The 18956-nt window shown below is 42.4% G+C and overlaps 1 protein-coding gene across 7 annotated transcripts in view; it reads right to left on the bottom strand.

The window, feature by feature from the left end:
- Positions 1-57: 57 nt before the first annotated feature.
- Positions 58-18956, bottom strand: part of ARHGAP21 (Rho GTPase activating protein 21) — a 215204-nt gene continuing 196305 nt past the window's right edge. For all 7 annotated transcript variants that reach the window (XM_030550346.1, XM_030550347.1, XM_030550349.1 and 4 more), the window contains 10 exons: positions 16261-16403; positions 15986-16141; positions 15787-15865; positions 14936-15009; positions 14760-14849; positions 9756-9881; positions 9525-9566; positions 9088-9193; positions 7129-7160; positions 58-2600 (listed from right to left, as the gene is read on the bottom strand). In XM_030550346.1, coding sequence (XP_030406206.1) covers positions 870-2600; positions 7129-7160; positions 9088-9193; positions 9525-9566; positions 9756-9881; positions 14760-14849; positions 14936-15009; positions 15787-15865; positions 15986-16141; positions 16261-16403 — 2579 coding nt within the window. In that variant the 3' untranslated portion in view covers positions 58-869. The remainder of the gene's footprint in view (positions 2601-7128; positions 7161-9087; positions 9194-9524; positions 9567-9755; positions 9882-14759; positions 14850-14935; positions 15010-15786; positions 15866-15985; positions 16142-16260; positions 16404-18956) is intronic.

The raw sequence follows: 18956 nt of genomic DNA, 5'->3' as shown, positions 1-18956 counted from the left end.
CTTATAAGCAATCATTTAAAACTATTCACTAGAATGAAATTCAGGCCATTCAAGGAGTCACAAAAACAGTTTTATTTCCAGTGTTTAAGTAGATGCACACAGGCATGATACAAGTTTGGATTCGTTAAGTCTTCATGCAGAATTATATTCTTCTCAATAAAAGAAACCAGTTCCATCCAGGATCCACTATCTACACGCCTATGTTACAACATTTATATCAAATCTGGTATCTGAAGAAAAGATACACATGTAATATGTACATTTAAGTTACTTATTTTACAGAAAGATTAAAAATTCAAGTCACATAAAACTCAAAAACTGTATTAAAATTGGAATATAAAACTCAGAGATCCAACTGGAATGCCTAAGGAATGGAAGCTCTGTACCCACCTGTGTTAAAATCTGTAAAATGTAATGAAATTTGTTACCAATAAAATGTGTGTGTGTTTGTGGTATGTTTCTCTAATTTAACAATTAACAATATGGCACCCTAACAAACCAAATGAATTTATGATGAGGCACTTGTTAGTGACTAACCCAAAAGAACAATTTTTTCTGCATACTAATGCAAGGCCAACTTTCAGTCATAAAACCATCTACACACTACATAGCATGTTGCATCAGATGCTTTGTTCAACATTTGTATGCAGCCATCAAATATACTTTTTCTTAAAATAGATATAGACTAACTTTTTAAAAAATGTTCTTCTGGCTGTAGTAATGCACTGTGAAGACTTTCCACAGTGCAGATGGATGAATCCAGCCCAAATGAAGGCTGCATAAAAACAACAGTACAGGAAAATATATACAGGGCTATTGGGAAGTGTAACAGTAAGCTACTGAATTGCTGTAGTAGACCTTTCCCCATTTCAAAGATACTGGTAAAATCGAGATCTAACCACCTGCGTCCCAGAGAGTTTATGAGGATGGGCATCGACTGCTGCACTGAAGTTGCTTTTGTTCATGCTCTGGTAACTTTCACCATTTATCTGGTCAGGGAGCTGGAGTGGTCCTGACAGAGGTGGTGTTCTATTGATCAAAGTCAAGCTACTAGAAGAACTGCCTTCATCTGCCTGCATCTCTGCAGATAAAGGCAGATCTGCCTTTGATACATCTGTTAAGCTAGTGTTCTCAAGTTTGGGCTCTCCAGTTTCACCCGTATTAAGGTCAGTTGTGCTAGTGCGTAAACGTTCCCGTGCAAGCCACTCTGAAATTGAGAGGTCCTGGGCTGGACATTTTGGCTTCAACCGATTCACAGCTGAAAGTTCAGATTCTCTTTCTCTACTTTGACCCTGCTCTTGAGCTTTCCATGCATTCAAAACACTTATTTCTGCAAAATCCCTCTGCCCTCCGAGCGTATGCCTTCGCCTGATATTTTTTTTCTTTGAGGTCTCTGCAGAGCTAGATTTTTGATTTCCTATACCAAACATATCATCTGCAGATGCTTTGAGACGCAGTTTTAATCTGTCAGTTATTTTAAGTCTCCACGTAGGTTCTTGTTTTTCAGTTTCACTTCTAGTTGATGTAGTTAAACTGCTTGTTGATCTTCCTTTTTTCATTATATCAAACATTTTGGTCATTGCAGGCGATTCCTTCTCACTCTTGGCATCCCCTGATCCTTCACTATCTGTTTTGTGCCGGGCAGATTTTCTTCTAGATAGCGTATCACATTCAATAAGTTTGTGAGAGCTAAACAGTCTGCGGCTGTCTAACTTGGGTGTTGAACTTCCCTCAGTACAACTTACTTCGCTTTCTTCGGAGTTCCTCCGATTTGTTTTTGGCACGTCTTGCATTTTCCCCCTGAATATCCTCTCAGCAGCAGAACTTGTAGCAAAGACAGGGAAATCACTTTCACTGTCAGTTTCCATGGGACGACCTTCACTGATCAATTCACTTCTTTCATCATCAGCCTCATCCCCCTTGCTTTCTGTCACCGATTGCACTTCAGGGGTCAGCATAGAATCAAAACCAGTTACGTATGTAGTAGATGAAGTGGTTGAGTAATCTGAGGTGATAGAACTGACATCAGCAGCTAAAAATTCACTGCATTTAATTTCAGGGTTGGTTAATTTTTTGCCTGGAAATCTGTGCAAGGAAGCCTGGGAAGAAGTGCTTAGCATAGTGCCAGAGTCAGACACCGTCTCTTCAACCTGGGGTGAGGCTTGTGAAATAGGCATTTTATGACTATTGTTCAGTATTGTTAGCCGATGGCCAAGATTGGGTGATTTTGTATATTTTTGTTGGTAAGGTAGTGAAGGCTCCTCTAAGGGGCTGCTCTCTTTCCTGAATGATTTCTTTTCATCCTTTGCAACATTCATGTCTTTTTTAATGCTGTTCTCTTTTTCTTTTGGAACAAACATCCTTTGTTTTCTTCCTACCATCTCTCTCTCACATTCCTCTTTAGCTGTGTCCTCTTTTGTTACATCACCATGAGATTGTTCAGCAAGCTCCTTCTTAAAAAACACATTATCCAGCTCATCTTCTGAGCTGCTTGGTTGTGGTTTTTCTTTTGGTTTTTTTCGCTTGCGACTGGCTGCTGCAAAGATGGAGGACACAAGCAGTTCCCTGCTATACTGATCTTTTCCAGATCCCCAAGAACCCTGTTTTAAACAAAAATCAAGGAACAAGGTTAGCAGTTAAAACATGTACATGTGTGCCATTGTTTGAGATTTTATATGGGTATTCTAGTCTCCAAAGCCACAGTGCTCATTCCTGTTTCTTCAGGGAACATTGCTCTGCTGTGTGTGTGGGGCCTGCACTGCCACACTGGGCACCCTGCATCCTCCCTTCTCCACTTTGCAGCAGAGTCCCTCTGACTTGCCACAGTCCAACTGCAATTATTAACTGGGTGCTTGATTAAGTAGTTAAGGAGACTCCAGGAAGCCTAAAAAGACCCTCTCCAACATCAGCATCCAGTGTGATCTGTTTGACAGAGAACATTCTGCAAGGCTCTAACTTCAGTCCTTCCCTCTTCTCACTTTATACCCTTTGAGTGATGTCATTCAGCTTCAGCTACCATCTCCATGCTGACGACTTAGGGTATGGCTACATTTGGAATTTCAAAATGCTGCCCCGGCAGCGCTGCGGGAGCGCTGCCGCGGCACCGCTTTGAAGTGTGAGTGTAGTCAGAGCGGCAGCGCTGGGAGAGAGCTCTCCCAGCGCTGCATGTAAACCACATCCCTTACGGGTGTAGCGTGCAGCACTGGGAGCCACGCTCCCAGCGCTGCTGCCCTGATTACACTGATGCTTTACAGCGCTGTATCTTGCAGCGCTCGGTGGTGTTTTTTCACACCCCAGTTGCAGCGCTGTAAAGTGTGAGTGTAGCCAAGGCCTTACATACATCTTTCCATTCCTGACTTGTTTCCGTCCATTCAATCCCAGATCTAGGCCCATCTTTCTGACAGTGCCTCCTGAACGTATCATCAGCAATTTAAGCTTAACACAGGGAAGATCAGTTTTGGCTATGAAGCATTCTCTGCTCCCCAGATTCTCTGTCACTAATCTCATCACCAATCTCACCATTATTCACCTGGAGGAGGGTAATATCTGACTCTTCCTTTTCCCTTGCTCCGTATTACCTAAGTCTGCTCAAATTCCGCTGCTGCTTCCAAGGCACTCAGGAGATGCAGCTTTTCTTTCCTTCTCTCTAGCTAAAGCTCCTGCTTATGTCCTCATCTCCTGTTTAGATTCGTGTGACCTCTTCTCAGGCCTCCCTGACTAGTTACTCCCCTCCACACCATGCAATACACGGGTTAAGATAAAATTTCCTTGCCTGTTCACCTGTCCATGGTACCCTTCTAGGAATCCTTTCACTGGTTCCTCCTCCTTTGCATCAAATTCAAGCTTGCTTAAAAGGTCCTGTATAGCTCTGTCGCTATTTCTTTGTGTGTCCCCCTTCTACCTGACTCCAATCCCACTGACCTCAGCCCTCCATCTGTCTGCTTCTGCCACAAGAATCCCTAGGCTTTCTCCAAGGCCACTCCCTATGCATGGAACTCCCTGAACTCATCCTCAAGGCCACTACCCTCTCCACGTTCAAGTCCATTCCGAGGGCCCACTTCCACCATGACTTCTACAAAAAATTAATGGGATGCTTATGGCAAGGCGGGTGGTGAGGTACTTAGGGACAATCCTTTTTGTTTGGTTTTAATTATCACTACAATTAAAGATGCACTCCAGAAGATTTTCCTTAAAATTTTGTACACCCTTTTTGGTTTCGTTTCTTAGTTAAAGGCAGTCTGAAAGTTTTAGGTGTAACATGTTTGATTTTTTTAAAGTGATTTTTCTGCTTAATTATCTTAAGCCTTGTCCACACTAGACAGTTGGACCGCTTTAATAATACTGGTATTGTTAAAGCGGTACAACCTCCTAATTTGGATGCAGTTTTATCAGTATAACAGTGCTTTATACAGTAATAGCAATTTCTGTACATGAAGGGAAATAACTATACCAATATAAGTCACTTTTATTCCAATCGCATTGGTATAAACTGGTATCCATGCTATGGTGTTTACTGGTATAACTATTTTGACTTAAAAAGAAAATCACACCCCTAACCCAAAGTTATACCAATAAAACTTTCAAAATGTAGACCAGGTCTTAGGGTAAAAACAATGCCGAATTTGGTGGTCTTTGGTTTTGCCAAAGGGCCACTGGTGGAGGGTTGTGAGAATTTTTGCTGTTAATAAATCAACTGAAGGGCTGATGTTTCTGATTATTTAACAAAGTCTTCCTTTGTTCCAAATGTTAATTGGTCAATGTAGACAACCAGTGACTCATGATTCCTCTCCCTCTGAACTACCCAGCTCACTCTCTCTTAGAAACTCTGGTTGTGTCTAGACTGGAAGACTCATGAGTGGAGACACAGTAGAGTGCTAACATCATAAAAAACGTAAAAAACAGGCACAAATTTAAGTCTGCCTTTGTACATCACAAAGCGGGGCGGGGGGGGAAGGAGAGGGGAGGCCAGCGAGGAGAGACGTTCTTTATTTTTCCTCCCATTTTAGGACACCTTAAGAATAAGAAAATATTCTTTGGGGCAAGGACCAAGCCCCCTCCTATGTGTCATCATTGCCTAGCACCCTGTAAGCAATAGTAGGAAAAAAACAACAACGACATAAATAAGGTCAGTCAGGGAAGCTTTCATCAGTCTGGGAAGCTTTAAAATAGCAAAAAGCGATGCAGTCCTGTGGCACCTTATAGACTAACAGACGTATTGGAGCATGAGCTTTCATGACGAAGTGGGTATTCACCCACAAAAGCTCATGCTCCAATACATCTATTAGTCTATAAGGCCACAGGACTCCGTAGCTTTTTATGGATCCAGACTAACACAGCTACCCCTCTGATATGTAAAATAGCAAGACTCTGAAGTTTGTAGGTTGGCATTTCCAGGGCTGAGCACTCTGCTCTTAACCAGACCTCTTGTAGGTGCCATTTATTTGCATCTAAGTATCCATCCATATTTCTAGTCTCTCTCTCCCTGGCTGACCTCAGGAATGGAAAGTTCAGTCTACCAGAGAAGAGCAGTAGAGGGAACAATCCTCCAGAATCTTGAAAATCCTGAGCAGTAATTAGCATGCAGGTCCCAAAGGAGGAGCATGCTGCTGACCACAAGGCATTAAAGTTTTGGGGTTCCCCCATCAATAATAGATTTTGTTTAAAACAGAAGTGGCAGCTGCTGAGCCAATCCACTCACTTGCAGCTGTGCTGAGTTACAACCTAGCAATTACAAATGCTGATGGAGTAAAATAAGCCTTAAGGGAAGTGGAAATCTCACCTGCTATATAAGCTACAGATATGTACCCCACAATGGCAATGGCTGCAAGTGCCTCACAATCGCTAGAAGATTTTATTTTCAATCCACCACTGTTAGGTAGGGAAGTAGTATTCCTGTTTTACAGAGATGGGGAATCGAAGTACATGCTAGACTAAAAGACTGACCTACAGTCATATAGGACAGGGGTTCTCAACCTTTTTCTTTCTGAGCCCCCCCAACACGCTATAAAAACTCCATGGCCCAGCTGTGCCACAACAACTGTTTTTCTGCATATAAAAGCCAGGGCGGGCACTAAGGAGTAGCAAGCAGGGCAACAGTCCAGAGTCCCGTCCCATAGGGGGCACCGGGAAGCTAAGTTTCTCAGGCTTCGGCTTCAGCCCCAAGTGATGGGGCTTGGGGCTCCGGGCTGCAGTCCTGCACTGTAGGGCTTTGGCTTTCTGCACTGGGCCTTAGCAAGCCCAATGCCAGTCATCCTTAGAGGATCCCCTGAAACCTGCCCACGGCCCCCCAGGGGACCCCTGGTTAAGAACCACTGATATAGGGTATGTCTACACTGCAATTAGACACCTGTGGCTGGTCCCTGCCAGCTGACTCGGGCTCACAGAGCTCAGGCTAAGGGGCTGTTTAATGGCAGGGTAGATGTTTGGAACCTTCCCATCTCACAGGGTCCTAATGCCTGGGCTCCAGCCTGAACCCAGATGTCTACGCTGCTATTAAACAGTCCCACAGCCTGGGCTGGCTGCAGGTTTTTAACTTCAACGTAGACATACCTATACAAAGTTTACGGCTGAACCTGCAATTGGATCTAAGCTCCTGAGTCCCAGTCCTGTATCATACCCACAAGACCATCCTCACTATCTCAAAAGTGCTTTCTAATGGATTTTAGCAGAGAAATCTTTGGCTATACCAGTTGGCTTCTTATGGAGCTAGGATCCATGACCTTCAGCAGAAGCTGCCCTTGTATTCTACACATACTTTACAGACTGAACTAGAGACAGACATGCAAAAGTTGTTACTCTAGTCTGAGTGTCAACAGCAGGCAAGCAATACTATATAGCCTAAACAAGATGTATAAACAAACAGTAGTTTATAGCATATAGACCCCAATTGTAACAAACATTGCTTCAGAGTCTGCAGCTTCCCTTCATCATGAGAGTCAATCTTTACAAATGAGTGACTTTTTCCACTTTAATGCTCCAAAACTGAAGAAGGAATATTGAATATAGCACCACGTTTACAATAAAATCTTAATGCCATATATGTCAATGTATAAACAACCGATGCAACAAAATGCAAAGATCTGAAGTAGATTAGAAGTTTGTTCTGTATAAATTTCACAAAAGATTTACCTTAGATTTTGCTGAGTCACTAGTAGCGGAGTCTGTGGAAAAAAAATCAGATATAATATGGTCAGTTCTGTGCAAAATTTGTTTTTGCTACAGACAATGCTGGACTTATGGGAGGGAGGGGAAAACAAACAAAAAAAACAAGCACAGACCAAAATGTGAGAGCAAATAAAACCAGAACAGAGTGGATAATCAGAGCTCACAAAGATGCAAGCTGCACCACAGAAAGCCACCGCCATGAAAGGATGCTGTGAATTGTAGGCAGAACCAGCTCAATGACAGGAATGGCAAAGGAGCCCTGTTCTTCTAAACAAAACACAAAGATACTAATGTTTATTCCATGTTTAAGTGTACAGCCCTGCAAAACTGCAGCTGAGAGACCTTTTCAGGATTGTCCTGAGTACTCTCCTATGACTGATGCGATACACAATGCAAAACTGAACATCTTAATATTGCTGGCTGCCCTAGCTGCAAATTGAGGTTCTCAGGGTTGCATTCATTTTGTCAAACTATTTAAAAGTTATTTGACATAAGGAGTAGCATTTTAACATTGTGCTTTGTTTTAAACCCCAATTTTACATCTGTATTCTCCTCTAAGTAACATATTGGTGAAATGTTACTTTTACCTAGCTAGAGTATAGCAGCTACCAGTTTTGTATTTCTCTATAACAAGCGTTATTATGAAATGAAAAATGAACACCATAATTTTATTGTCGAGCAAAAATTGAGGTTATACAGTTATAAAGGAGGTAGGAAAGGGCTAGCACAATGACTAGAACATGTTTTCTTTGACATTTTCCAACTTTTGGGGGACTTTTCCCCCAGAATTAAAGAGCTGAGCCCCATGCCACACCCCTTTTTGACACATGGCTAATGCTTTATGACTAGAAAAACTGGTGGACCATACCATGCTATTCCTCCTCAGGGTCTGCTTCAAAAATAACAAGAAACAGCAGAAAGACTTAAAAAGTAGCATTGATCTGTTTAAAATACTCTTAAAAGAAAATTTACAGCACAGATCAATTGGGGGGGTGGGGGGGCATTTACAGGAAACGGGGGTTTCTGCAGACAAGGCAGCTACAATGTGGGCAACAGTCCTCCTTCTTCCTACAGTTCCAGCTGTCCATCAGTGACATCACAGAATCCACTAGTGACATCACCGTGTGATAGACTCCTCCCATTTCACCTGTTTCAACATCAGTATAGAGTGACTGTTTCAGTAAGTGCTGAACAACCCTTGAAAAACTAAAACAAAAGCTAGAGAAAAAGGGATACCTTTTGTGGGAAACAACATGCTGGGTTAGTGCAACAGTACAGTGAGAGTAAAAGAGTTACCAAGAACACGCCTGCAATGCTAGTACTTAGCCAAACCGACAGGACGGCAATTGATAAACAGAAGGAAATCAGCTTTAATATAAAAATATTGCAGTATACTTATGAAAATATCTGTTGACAAGCAAAGTAACAAGTTTTAACTGAATTCCAATCTATTTAGAACAGTATAGAAGGTAAAACTTTCTGCCATCACAGCAACCACTTACACAGCAGCATATATCTATTTGACCCTGTGATGATTATTACATGGAAAATTGTGAATAAATAAAAAACACAGTGTACGTATGCTTGTTGGCCCTCAGTCTTTCAACAATTACACTTCTATTGGTCAGCAAAACTTTCCAGTCTATATCATACAACTCTGTGTAAGCTCAAAAGCTTGACTCTCTCACCAACAGAGGTTGATCCAATAAAAGATATTGCCTCACCCACCTTGCCCTTGTAATATCCTGGAACCAACACGCCGAAAACCTCACTGCATACAAGCACCACTACAGACACTTAAAAATACTCATGATTGTTTAGAAGAAAAAACTCAACTTATTAGTAAAAGAAAATAGAAAATTGCAGTGAATTAATAGAGTAGGTTATTCTAGCCTACGGACTAACACTGTCCAGGCAAGTTACCTGATACGTCTCCAGGAGATACTCCCGTCCTTCCAATGTTGGTGAGTAAATGATCTATATTTGGCACTGGCTGAGATTCTACAGTGTTTTCCTCCTGAACTGTTGTCTACAGTTAATAAACAAAGATCTCTTCATCATCGTTTCACAATTAGTTCATTGAGATTCAACAACATTTAGAAAACAGCATTATTTCACCTGAGGACACAGTTTCCCCATGAGCTCTAGTTTTTCCACATTGCTGCTTTATTGCTTTTAACAAAAACCCATGGAACTTATTAGTTCTTTCATTACTGCAGAGTCTGGAGAGCTAGAAAGGTGTTTCTGAACAGCAAAGCATACAGTGGTGCAGCAAAAAATATTATGCATTCTAAGGATATCTGGACTGTGTTCTAAACTAAAATGAATTAGAACACAAATATTTAAGGAACAATACTTACAAGAGGCTCCTCGGCACCATCTTCTGTGAAAAACCAGTCATGCTACAATTTAAAATAAAAAAAGTGAAAACCCCACAGGAAGTGAAACAATCAAATGTGGACATCACTAAAAAAAAAAAAGACAATTTTGAGAAAACTTCAGGGACAAAACTCAGAGCCAAACTTGTGTAATATGTGAAAGCAGGTCTGTCTGTGTAAATTTTTTTTAAATAATGAAATGAATTCACTTACTTTTTGGATAAGTGTTTCTACAATTTTGTACTGGTCTGGCATATGAGTAACCATGTGTGTCATATTGTCTTCAGATGTCCTCACAAGGGTTGGACCAAACACTATAGCCAGGTTTCTTGGTTCCATCTATCAAGCAATGGAAGTAGATCTGCATTACACATTTATAATAGGGATATACAATAAATACCCATTACAATAAAATACATTAAGTGCCACTGAAGTCTGTCTAACTTAGGATTTATTTGTGCAATGCATAACAACCAGTTTATAGCTATTACTGCTGCTGTTTTTGAAGCCAGTTAAACTAATGACATTCAAAAGATTCAGTAGTGCTCATATTACCATCTCAAGAAGTCTGATACATAAAACTTTTTTACATTAAACCTTTTATAAAATGTACATTTCAGATAAAAAGGCAAAGATGCCGCTATACAAAACCTGGTCCACTTCTGTACAGTGGAACATATATACTCCTTTATTGGAGTTCAGAACCCAAACTGTTGCTTACAACCAGGGAAAAGCTAAATTAAAAAGGACTCTCTCATATATTCCACCTGCATTATTGATTTTACATTAAAACTAGATTATGTAAAAATAGTAACACTGTAAAAAACAGTGCCTTCTAATTAAGGTATTCAAGCATCTTCTAGACACCTTAAGCACTGGGAAACTTCCAAACTGTATTTTATCTCAAAGTGCTTTTATTCAACCAGGGAAGAATTTCAATTATTAATCAAACACTGCTCTCAAAAGGTATGGAAATCTCCACTGTCCGTGCACACACTAGCCTGTGATGCACAGAACCCATTCCACTCCCATTCACCTCTGGAGACGGCAACCAGCATTTTGGACCTTATGTGAGTCTATCATACTTAAATACCCAAATGTGTCCAATCTCCTCAGCACACAAATCACTCATTCTGTATATCTGCTTTTTAAACTACACCTTACGACAAAAGCCATAAGCAAGTATGCAGGTCACTGCAGACTACATGGCTCTGGGAAGAAGGATAAAAGGATTCTGAGGCACAAGTTGTGTTCTTGTCCATCCTCCCTGTTGAAGGAAAAGGCCAAGGTAGGAACCATCAAATTGTGGAGGTAAATGCGTGGTTATGCAGGTGGTGTCAGAGAGAGGGCTTTGGATTCTTCGACCATGGGATATTGTTGGATTGCTAGGAAGAGATGGGATCCACATAACGAAGAGATGGGAGAGCATCTTTACAGGTAGGCTTGCTAACCTAGTGAGGAGGGCTTTAAAACTAGGTTCGACAGGATGGTGACCTAAGCCTGGAGGTAAATGGGGAAATGGGATACTCGGAGGAAACACGAGGAGAGTGCAACAAGGGAGACTCCTGATTCATACTGAGAAAGTAGGGCAATCGTCTAGTTATCTTAGGTGCCTGCACACGAACGCAAGAAGCCTGAGAAACAAACAGAAAGAATTGGAAGTCTTGGCACAGTCAATTAACTATGCTGCGACTGGAACAACAGAGACTTGGTGGGTAACTCACATGACTGGAGCACTGTCATGGATGGGTATAACTGTTCAGGAAGGACAGGCAGGGGAGAAAAGGTGAAGGACTTGCACTGTATGTAAGAGAGCAGTATGATTTCTCAGAGCTCCAGTTTGAAACTGGAAAAAAGCCTATTGAGAGTCTTTGGGTTAAGTTTAGAGGTGACAGCAACAAGGGTGATGTTGTGGTGGGCGTCTGCTGTAGCTCACCAGACCAGGAGGATGAGATAGACGAGGCTCTCTTCGGACAACTAACAGAAGTTTTCAGATCACAGATCCTGGTTCTCATGGGAACTTCAATCACCCTAACATCTGCTGGGAGAGCAACATAGCAGCGCACAGACAATCCAGGAAGTTTTGGGAGTGTGTTGGTGACAACTTCCTGGTGCAAGTGCTGGAGGAACCAACTAATGGCTGTGCTTCTCTTGACCTGCTGCTCACAAACAGGGAAGAATTGGTAGGGGAAGTAAAAGTGGGTGGCAACCTGGGCAGCAGTGACCATGAGATGGTTGAGCTCAGGATTCTGACAAAAAGAAGACAGGAGAGCAGCAGAATATGGACCCTGGACTTCAGAAAAGCAGACTGACTCCATCAGGGAACTGATGGGCAGGATCCCCTGGTTGGCTAATATGAGGGGAAAAGGAGTCCAAGAGAACTGACTGTATTTTAAAGAAGTCTTATTGAAGGCACAGGAACAAAACCATCCCAAAGTGCAGAAAGAATAGCAAATATAGTAGGTGACCAGCTTGGCTTAACAGAGAAATCGTCGGTGATCTTAAACACAAAAAGGAAGCTTACAAGAAGTGGAAATCTGGACAGATGACAAGGGAGGAGTATAAAAATATTGCTCGAGCATAGAGGGGTGTAATCAGGAAGGCCAAAGCACAATTAGAGTTGCAGCTAGCAAGGGATGTAAAGGATAACAAGAAGGGTTTCTACAGGTATGTTAGCAACAAGGTGGTCAGGGAAAGTGTGGGACCCTTACTGAATGGGGGAGGCAGCCTAGTGACAGACGTGGAAAAAGCTGAAGTACTCAGTGCAGTTTGGGAAGGAGGTGAGCAGCCCTCAATGTGAAAGAAGTTAAAGATTATTTAGAAAAGCTGGACATGCACAGGTCCATGGTGCCAGATATAATGCATCAGAGAGTGCTGAAGAAGTTGGCTGATGTGATTGCAGAGCCATTGGCCATTATCTTTGAAAATTTGTGGCAATCAGGGGAGGTCCTGGAGGATTGGAAAAAGGCAAATATAGTGCCCATCTTTAAAAAAGGGAAGGAGAATCTGGGGAACTACAGACTTGTCAGCCTCACCACAGTCCTTGGAAAAATCACGGAGCAGGTCCTCAAGGAATCCATTTTGAAGTACTTGGAAGGGAGGAAGGTGATGAGAACAGAAAACATGGATTCACCAAGGGCAAGTCATGCCTGACCAACCTGATTGCCTTCTATGATGAGATAACTGACACTGTGGATATGGGGAAAGCGGTGGACATGATATACCTTGACTTTAGCAAAGCTTCTGGTATGATCTCCCACAGTATTTTGCCAGCAAGTTAAAAAGTATGGATTGGATAAATGGACTATAAGGTGGCTGAGGGAACTGGGCTTATTTAGTCTGAGGCTATGTCTTCACTACCTGCCATATCGGCGGGTAGCAATTGATTTCTCGGGGATCGATATATCACATCTCATCTAGACACGATATATCGATCCCCAAACAAGCTCCTATTGATCCTGGAATTCCACCAACCCAAATGGCGGTAGCAAAGTCGACATGGGGAGCCGCGGACATTGATCCCACGCCGTGAGGACGGTAGGTAATTCGATCTAAGATACTTACGCAACTTCTGCTATGTTATTCACGTAGCTGAAGTTGCGTATCTTAGATCGATTTCCCCCCGTAGTGTAGACCAGCCCTGAGGAAAAGAAGGGGTGAGGGGGAGATTTGATAGCAGCCTTCAACTACTTGAAGGGGGGTTCCAAAGAGGATGGAACTAGACTGTTCTTAGTGGGTGGCAGATGACAGAACGAGGAGCAATGGTCTCAGGTTGCAGTTGGATATTAGGAAGAACTATTTCACTAGGAGAGTGGTGAAGCGCTGGAATGGGTTACCTAGGGAGGTGGCGGAATCTCCATCCTTAAAGAGTTTTAAGGCCCTGGCTGGGATGATTTAGTTGGTGTTGGTCCTGCTTTGAGCAGGTGGTTGAACTAGATGACCTCCTGAGGTCTCTTCCTACCCTAATCTTCTATGATTCTAAGAATAAGCACAGCACTTCTACTATGCATTATTATATATTGTGGCTTACAGTTTATCTTCTCATGCTCATGACATGGAATAAGCTCCTCATAAATGGAGGGTCCCATGATCCACAAGAATGAGAACAAGACTGCAAGTCTGGATGTTCTGAGTCTGAATCCTAGCTTTGACTCAGTGCATTGCCTTGGTCAAGTCAGATCACTGCTCTGTAAAATGCTAGTTCTTTATGCTATGAGGATTCATTAGCTGAAATTTTTACAAACACTTCTGATATATAAAATGCTATTATAAGGTCTAATTACTATCAGACAGCACCCTGAACAGTGCTTTAAGCATTGCACAAAAATGTATATTAAGAAATGATGATAGCACATACCATTTATACAGGTTTGCTTTTATTCACCCACAAAATCTGATTAATATTTGTAACAAAATCTTACTTACTTAGATGGAGGGTAAAATTTTCAAAATCATTTCAGTGATTTAGGAGATGAAGTCCAATTTTCAAAAGTGACATAGGTGCTTGGGAGCTTAAGTCTCACTGAAAATTAACTAGACTTAGGCGGTTTTTATGTTTTACCCAGAGCATTTTATTCTGAAGGATCCTAACACCCTACACAAAGCATGGGCCCAATCTTGAGAACTGTAGAACACTGAAATGAAGTACAGCATAACATACTACACAAACAGTGGGAAAATGAGACATTTTTTAAACGAAATAATGGCAGACCCCTATTTTCATGGAGATCTTTAACATTAATTATCAGACAGTAAACAGACTGAGCAGACTTCTCAGGTCTGCACACAAAACGTGCACCATTTTAACTGAAATTGGTTTTGAACTGTTCAGTTCAACTAGCTGAAACCTTGCATGGGCGCACGGATGGTCACAATTAAGTTGGTTTACGACTGGCTTTATATACATATTGTTTAATTCTGTAACTTCAACATAAGCCAGTCGTAAACCAACTTAATTGTGACCACACAGGTGATTCGTACCCAGTTTCAAGTAAATAAAAAGGAATTTTAGTTACACCAGTGCACACTTTGTATACAGACGCATCTAATCCAAAAGCTCCTCAACAGAGCGAAGAGCCTTATGTTGACTTTACCGACCTTAACCAATAAAACCTTGGGTTGACACAGATGGGTTTATCACCTGAAATAATCCCACTCAATTAAATTTGTTCAAATAAGTAAAACGGAACAAAACGTCTTGTATATTTGGTTTGATACCTTGTTCTTTTCTGAATTCTCTGCTACGGTCTTCAGATGTGCAGAAAGAAACTTAAGTGTTTCATAATGATGTTCAGGTAAATCGTGAATCTGAAATAAAAAAAATTTAGTATGGAGTTTAAAATATTTTAGTGCTAAATTGTACTGCATTTAAAATGTATTCAAAGTCAGCATACCAGCCTCTTAAGTGTTTTCAGCCGCTCAATAGGATCTTCTTTTCTATTGGCATCTATGAAATCGGCATATTTGTCTGACAAAAGAAAACAAACAAACAATCTGTTTTACTGCATGAGAGAGACAGAAATTTCGTAGAAAACAGAAATTAACCAGTTTCAACTTTTACATAATATATCTAGCAGCTGTAATGGAAAAATAGCTCAAAGAATTTATGTCAAATTAAATTGATAAATTCTAATAATTTGATTGGGAATATCACTGGATTGTGATTATAAAAGTTAACCTACTACTAATTTAAAACACAATTCTTTAAAACCCCCACTATTTCTATTAAACCTATAAATAAATGCAGATGGAGCATACGCTGTTCCAAGTCAACAAATTCCATTCCCACAGCTGTTCTACCAAAGTTGAAGAGTGGTTACACACACATCCAGACACACACGGTTACACTATTTCAAACTACTTCAGAAGCATGAGGAGATCAGTGAGGGGAGGAGGAAGGAAAAATGTGTTAGCTCAGTTTGGCAGAGGGCTAAAATTAATAGGATACTAACCGTGTACTAACCTACTACATACAATGCAATGTAGACATGAACAAAGCATGTTCCTGTTTTGGAACCATTTACAGTGATTCCTGGGCAGTTAAGAGAAAAAATTACTGTCAGCTGACATGTGTAAGCCATTTTAATCACAATCATCAGCCTTTTTAATACAGAAATGTGGAAGTTTATTACTTCATTGGGTTATTTTCACTTGATTTTTTCTCTCAATCATTTGAAGGCCCTAATGAGGATTAATATTTGATGAAAAAATTCCTAAAACAAGCCCAAAAGGGAAGACAACTCACCATTAGTAAAAAGTGGTTCTGGGAGCTTTCTGAAGAAGGATTTCAGTAAACTGCTTATCACATTCAAGTCTCGCCATTTCTATGTATTTAAAAGAGAGAGAGACAGACAGACACACACACAGACTTTGTATTGCTATATTCATAATAAACCTCCTAGAAGAGATTATTTTACATGGAAATATAGCGAACACCGACTTACATCATCATGAACATCGATGTCAGTCATTCCTTTATTGAGTTCCTCTTGCATACTTGAGATAGCAGCATTGTTTCCAGGGACTCTGTATATACCTGTGTATTCAAGGCCTCGTTCTTCAACCAGTTTGCAGCATATGTCGACTATCAGTGGAATATACTGGGGGGAGCGGGAGGCAGAGAAGGGAGAAGATTGTTGCTTTTGTTTAAAAAATGTCTCTCACAAGTAAGAACATACAAGTATTTTCAAACTAGTGAAAAGAAAAACTACTTTCATACTTTATTGGTGAGAGCTGGGGGACAGTCATCCAGCCTAACGCCAAAGGTTCCTAAAGCAGATGGCTTCTTCTCAAATGTCTTCCTCATGATGTTTGGAATGCCTTTTCGCCATGTTCCCTTGTCTTTTGGTGGACTTGTCTCATCTTTTTGTTAATATAAAGCAAATGGGGAGAAAATGGAAATGTTCAAGTCATACAATCAAAACCAATTCTGATCAAACCAAAACGGCCAACCACTTAGTTTTTTATGATTTGCTGTATTTTCATCAGTTTCATGGTCCAAACTCCCTGCAGACACTCAGTAAATATGCAGAGTTTCTCAGACAAGACCAGGCATCTGGCTTCCATTGAAAAGGTCTGACTGGATTTTGCCAGCCTCCCTTAGTCTATCTAAAAACACATACTACTGCCTCTTCACATGACTTGGAAAAAACCAGTTATCTACCTTTTTGTAACTGTTGTTCTTCGAGTTGTGTTGCTCATGTCCATTCCATTCTAGGTGTGCGCAAGCCCACATGCATGGTCAGAGATTTTTGCTTTAGCAGTGTCCGTAGGGTCAGCTATGGTGCCCCCATGAGTGCTGCACTCATGCATTGGTATATCCGGTGCCACCAGCCCTACACCCTCGCAGTTCCTTCTGGCCCGCAACTCCGAAAGAGGGGCAGAGAGTTGGGTGATGGAATGACATGAGCAACACATCTTAAAGAACAATAGTTACAAAAAGGAAGGTAACCATTTTCTTCAAGTGCTTGCTCATGTTAATTCCATTCTAGGTGACTCACAAGCAATGTCCATGGAGGTGGGCTCAGCGTTCACAGTCATGCAGTTTGCAGCACTGCTCTGACAAAGCCAGCATTGTCTCGAGCTTGCTGGTAAGTTCCTAATGAGACGCGAATGTGTGGACAGATGACCAGGTAGTGGCCCCACAGATCTCTTGAATTGGAACCTGTGCCAGGAAGGCCACTGACTATGCCTGTGCCCTAGTCGAGTGTGCTGTCACAGCTGCCAGCGGAGGCATGTTTGCCAGCTCACTGCAGTAGCAGATGCAAGCAGTGATACAGAACAAATCTTCTGAGCAGACACACAGGGCAACCCTTCATTCTACCTGCCACATCAATGAACAACTGCACTGATTTATGGAACAGCTTTGTCCTATCTATGTAGAAGGCCAGCGCCCTCCTGACGTCCAGGGCATGCAGACTGCACTCCTCCTGTGACGCATGGGGCTTTGGACAGGAAATAGGTAGATGTGCTGGCCAGTATGAAACTGGGAAACTACCTTAGGCAGAAGTGCCAGGTGCGGTCGCAGCTGGACCTTATCTTTCTGGAATAAACACCCTGATCTCGGACACACTGCAGGCCAACGTTATCACAACTAAGAATGAAACCTTCCAGGGAAGAGCAGGAAGCCAGAGGGTCAAAGAGCCTTGACAACACAAGGTTCAGGTCCCAGGGAGGGAGCGGGATCCCGGATGTGTGAGTAGAGATGCTCCAGATCTTTCAAAAACCAGGCCATCATGTCATAAGCAATGACTAATCTGCCTTGGAACGAAGGGTGGAAAGCTGAAATAGCGGCCAGGTGGACCCTGATTGATAACAAGGACAAACCTTGGAGTCTGAGGTGCAGAAGATAATCCAGGATCTCCTGCAGTGAGGCTAGCTTGGCCCAGATACGCTGTTCCAAGGTCCAGCTCGTGAATCTTTTCCACTTGGCCAGGTAAGTCACTCTGGTGGAAGGTTTCCTACTACCCCACAAGACCTGCTGAACCTGGGCTGAGCATTATCGTTAATCTGTATTTAGCTATGCAGCAGCCATGCTGTGAAGCGTACCGCCAGCATGTTTGGGTGCAGAAGGCTGCTATGGTTCTGGGACAGCAGACACAGCCAAAGGGGCTGCAGCAGGGCGGCTATCGAAAGGTCCAGCAGCGTACTGAACCAGTGCTGGTGAGGCAACGCAGAAGCTATTAGGATAACCTTCACCCTGTCCTTTTTGATCTTCAGGAGGACTCTGTAAATCAATGGCACTAGCAGGAAGGCGTGCATCAGCGCTCCCAACCATGAGATGAGAAACTCGTCTGACAGGGAGCTCCTGTCCATCCCCCGGATCAAACAGAACAAATGGCACTTCTGTTCTGCCTGGGCACGAACAGGTCCACCTGAGGAGTCTCCCACCTCTGGAAGATTGTACTGACCGCCTCTGGATGGAGCAACCACTCGCAGTGAGACGAGAAGGTCCCTGCTGAGGTGATCTGCTAACATGTTCCTGGTCCCAGGTAGATGTGCGGCTACCAGATGGATGGCATGCCTTACACAAGTCCCAAAGGCAGAGAGCTTCTTGGCAAAAGGCCAACGACCTGGCTCCTCCCTGCCTGTTATTATCTGTAAGGTCCTGCACCACCTTGCCCTTCAGGTGGGGCCTGGGAGGCCAAGCAAACCGCTCTGAGTTCCCTGATGTTGATGTGGAGGGCAAGATTGTCCCACAACCAGCAGCCCTGCATGCTGAGCTCGCCCAGATAGGCTTCCCAGCCCAGGTCCAACGCATCGGAGACCAGGATCAGCAACAGGCTCGGGCCCATGAAGGGAACTCCCTCCAACACTGACCTGGGGTCCAACCACCAATCCAGCAATGAGAAGATGCGATCCAGCACCCCAACTACTTGGTTTAGATCGTGTCTGTTGGGAATGTAGACCGACACC

This window comes from Gopherus evgoodei, chromosome 2, assembly GCF_007399415.2.
Source record: "Gopherus evgoodei ecotype Sinaloan lineage chromosome 2, rGopEvg1_v1.p, whole genome shotgun sequence".
NCBI lineage: Eukaryota > Metazoa > Chordata > Testudines > Testudinidae > Gopherus > Gopherus evgoodei.
The sequence above is the reverse complement of the archived record's forward strand: the minus strand, read 5'-3'. Positions and strand labels throughout refer to the sequence as shown.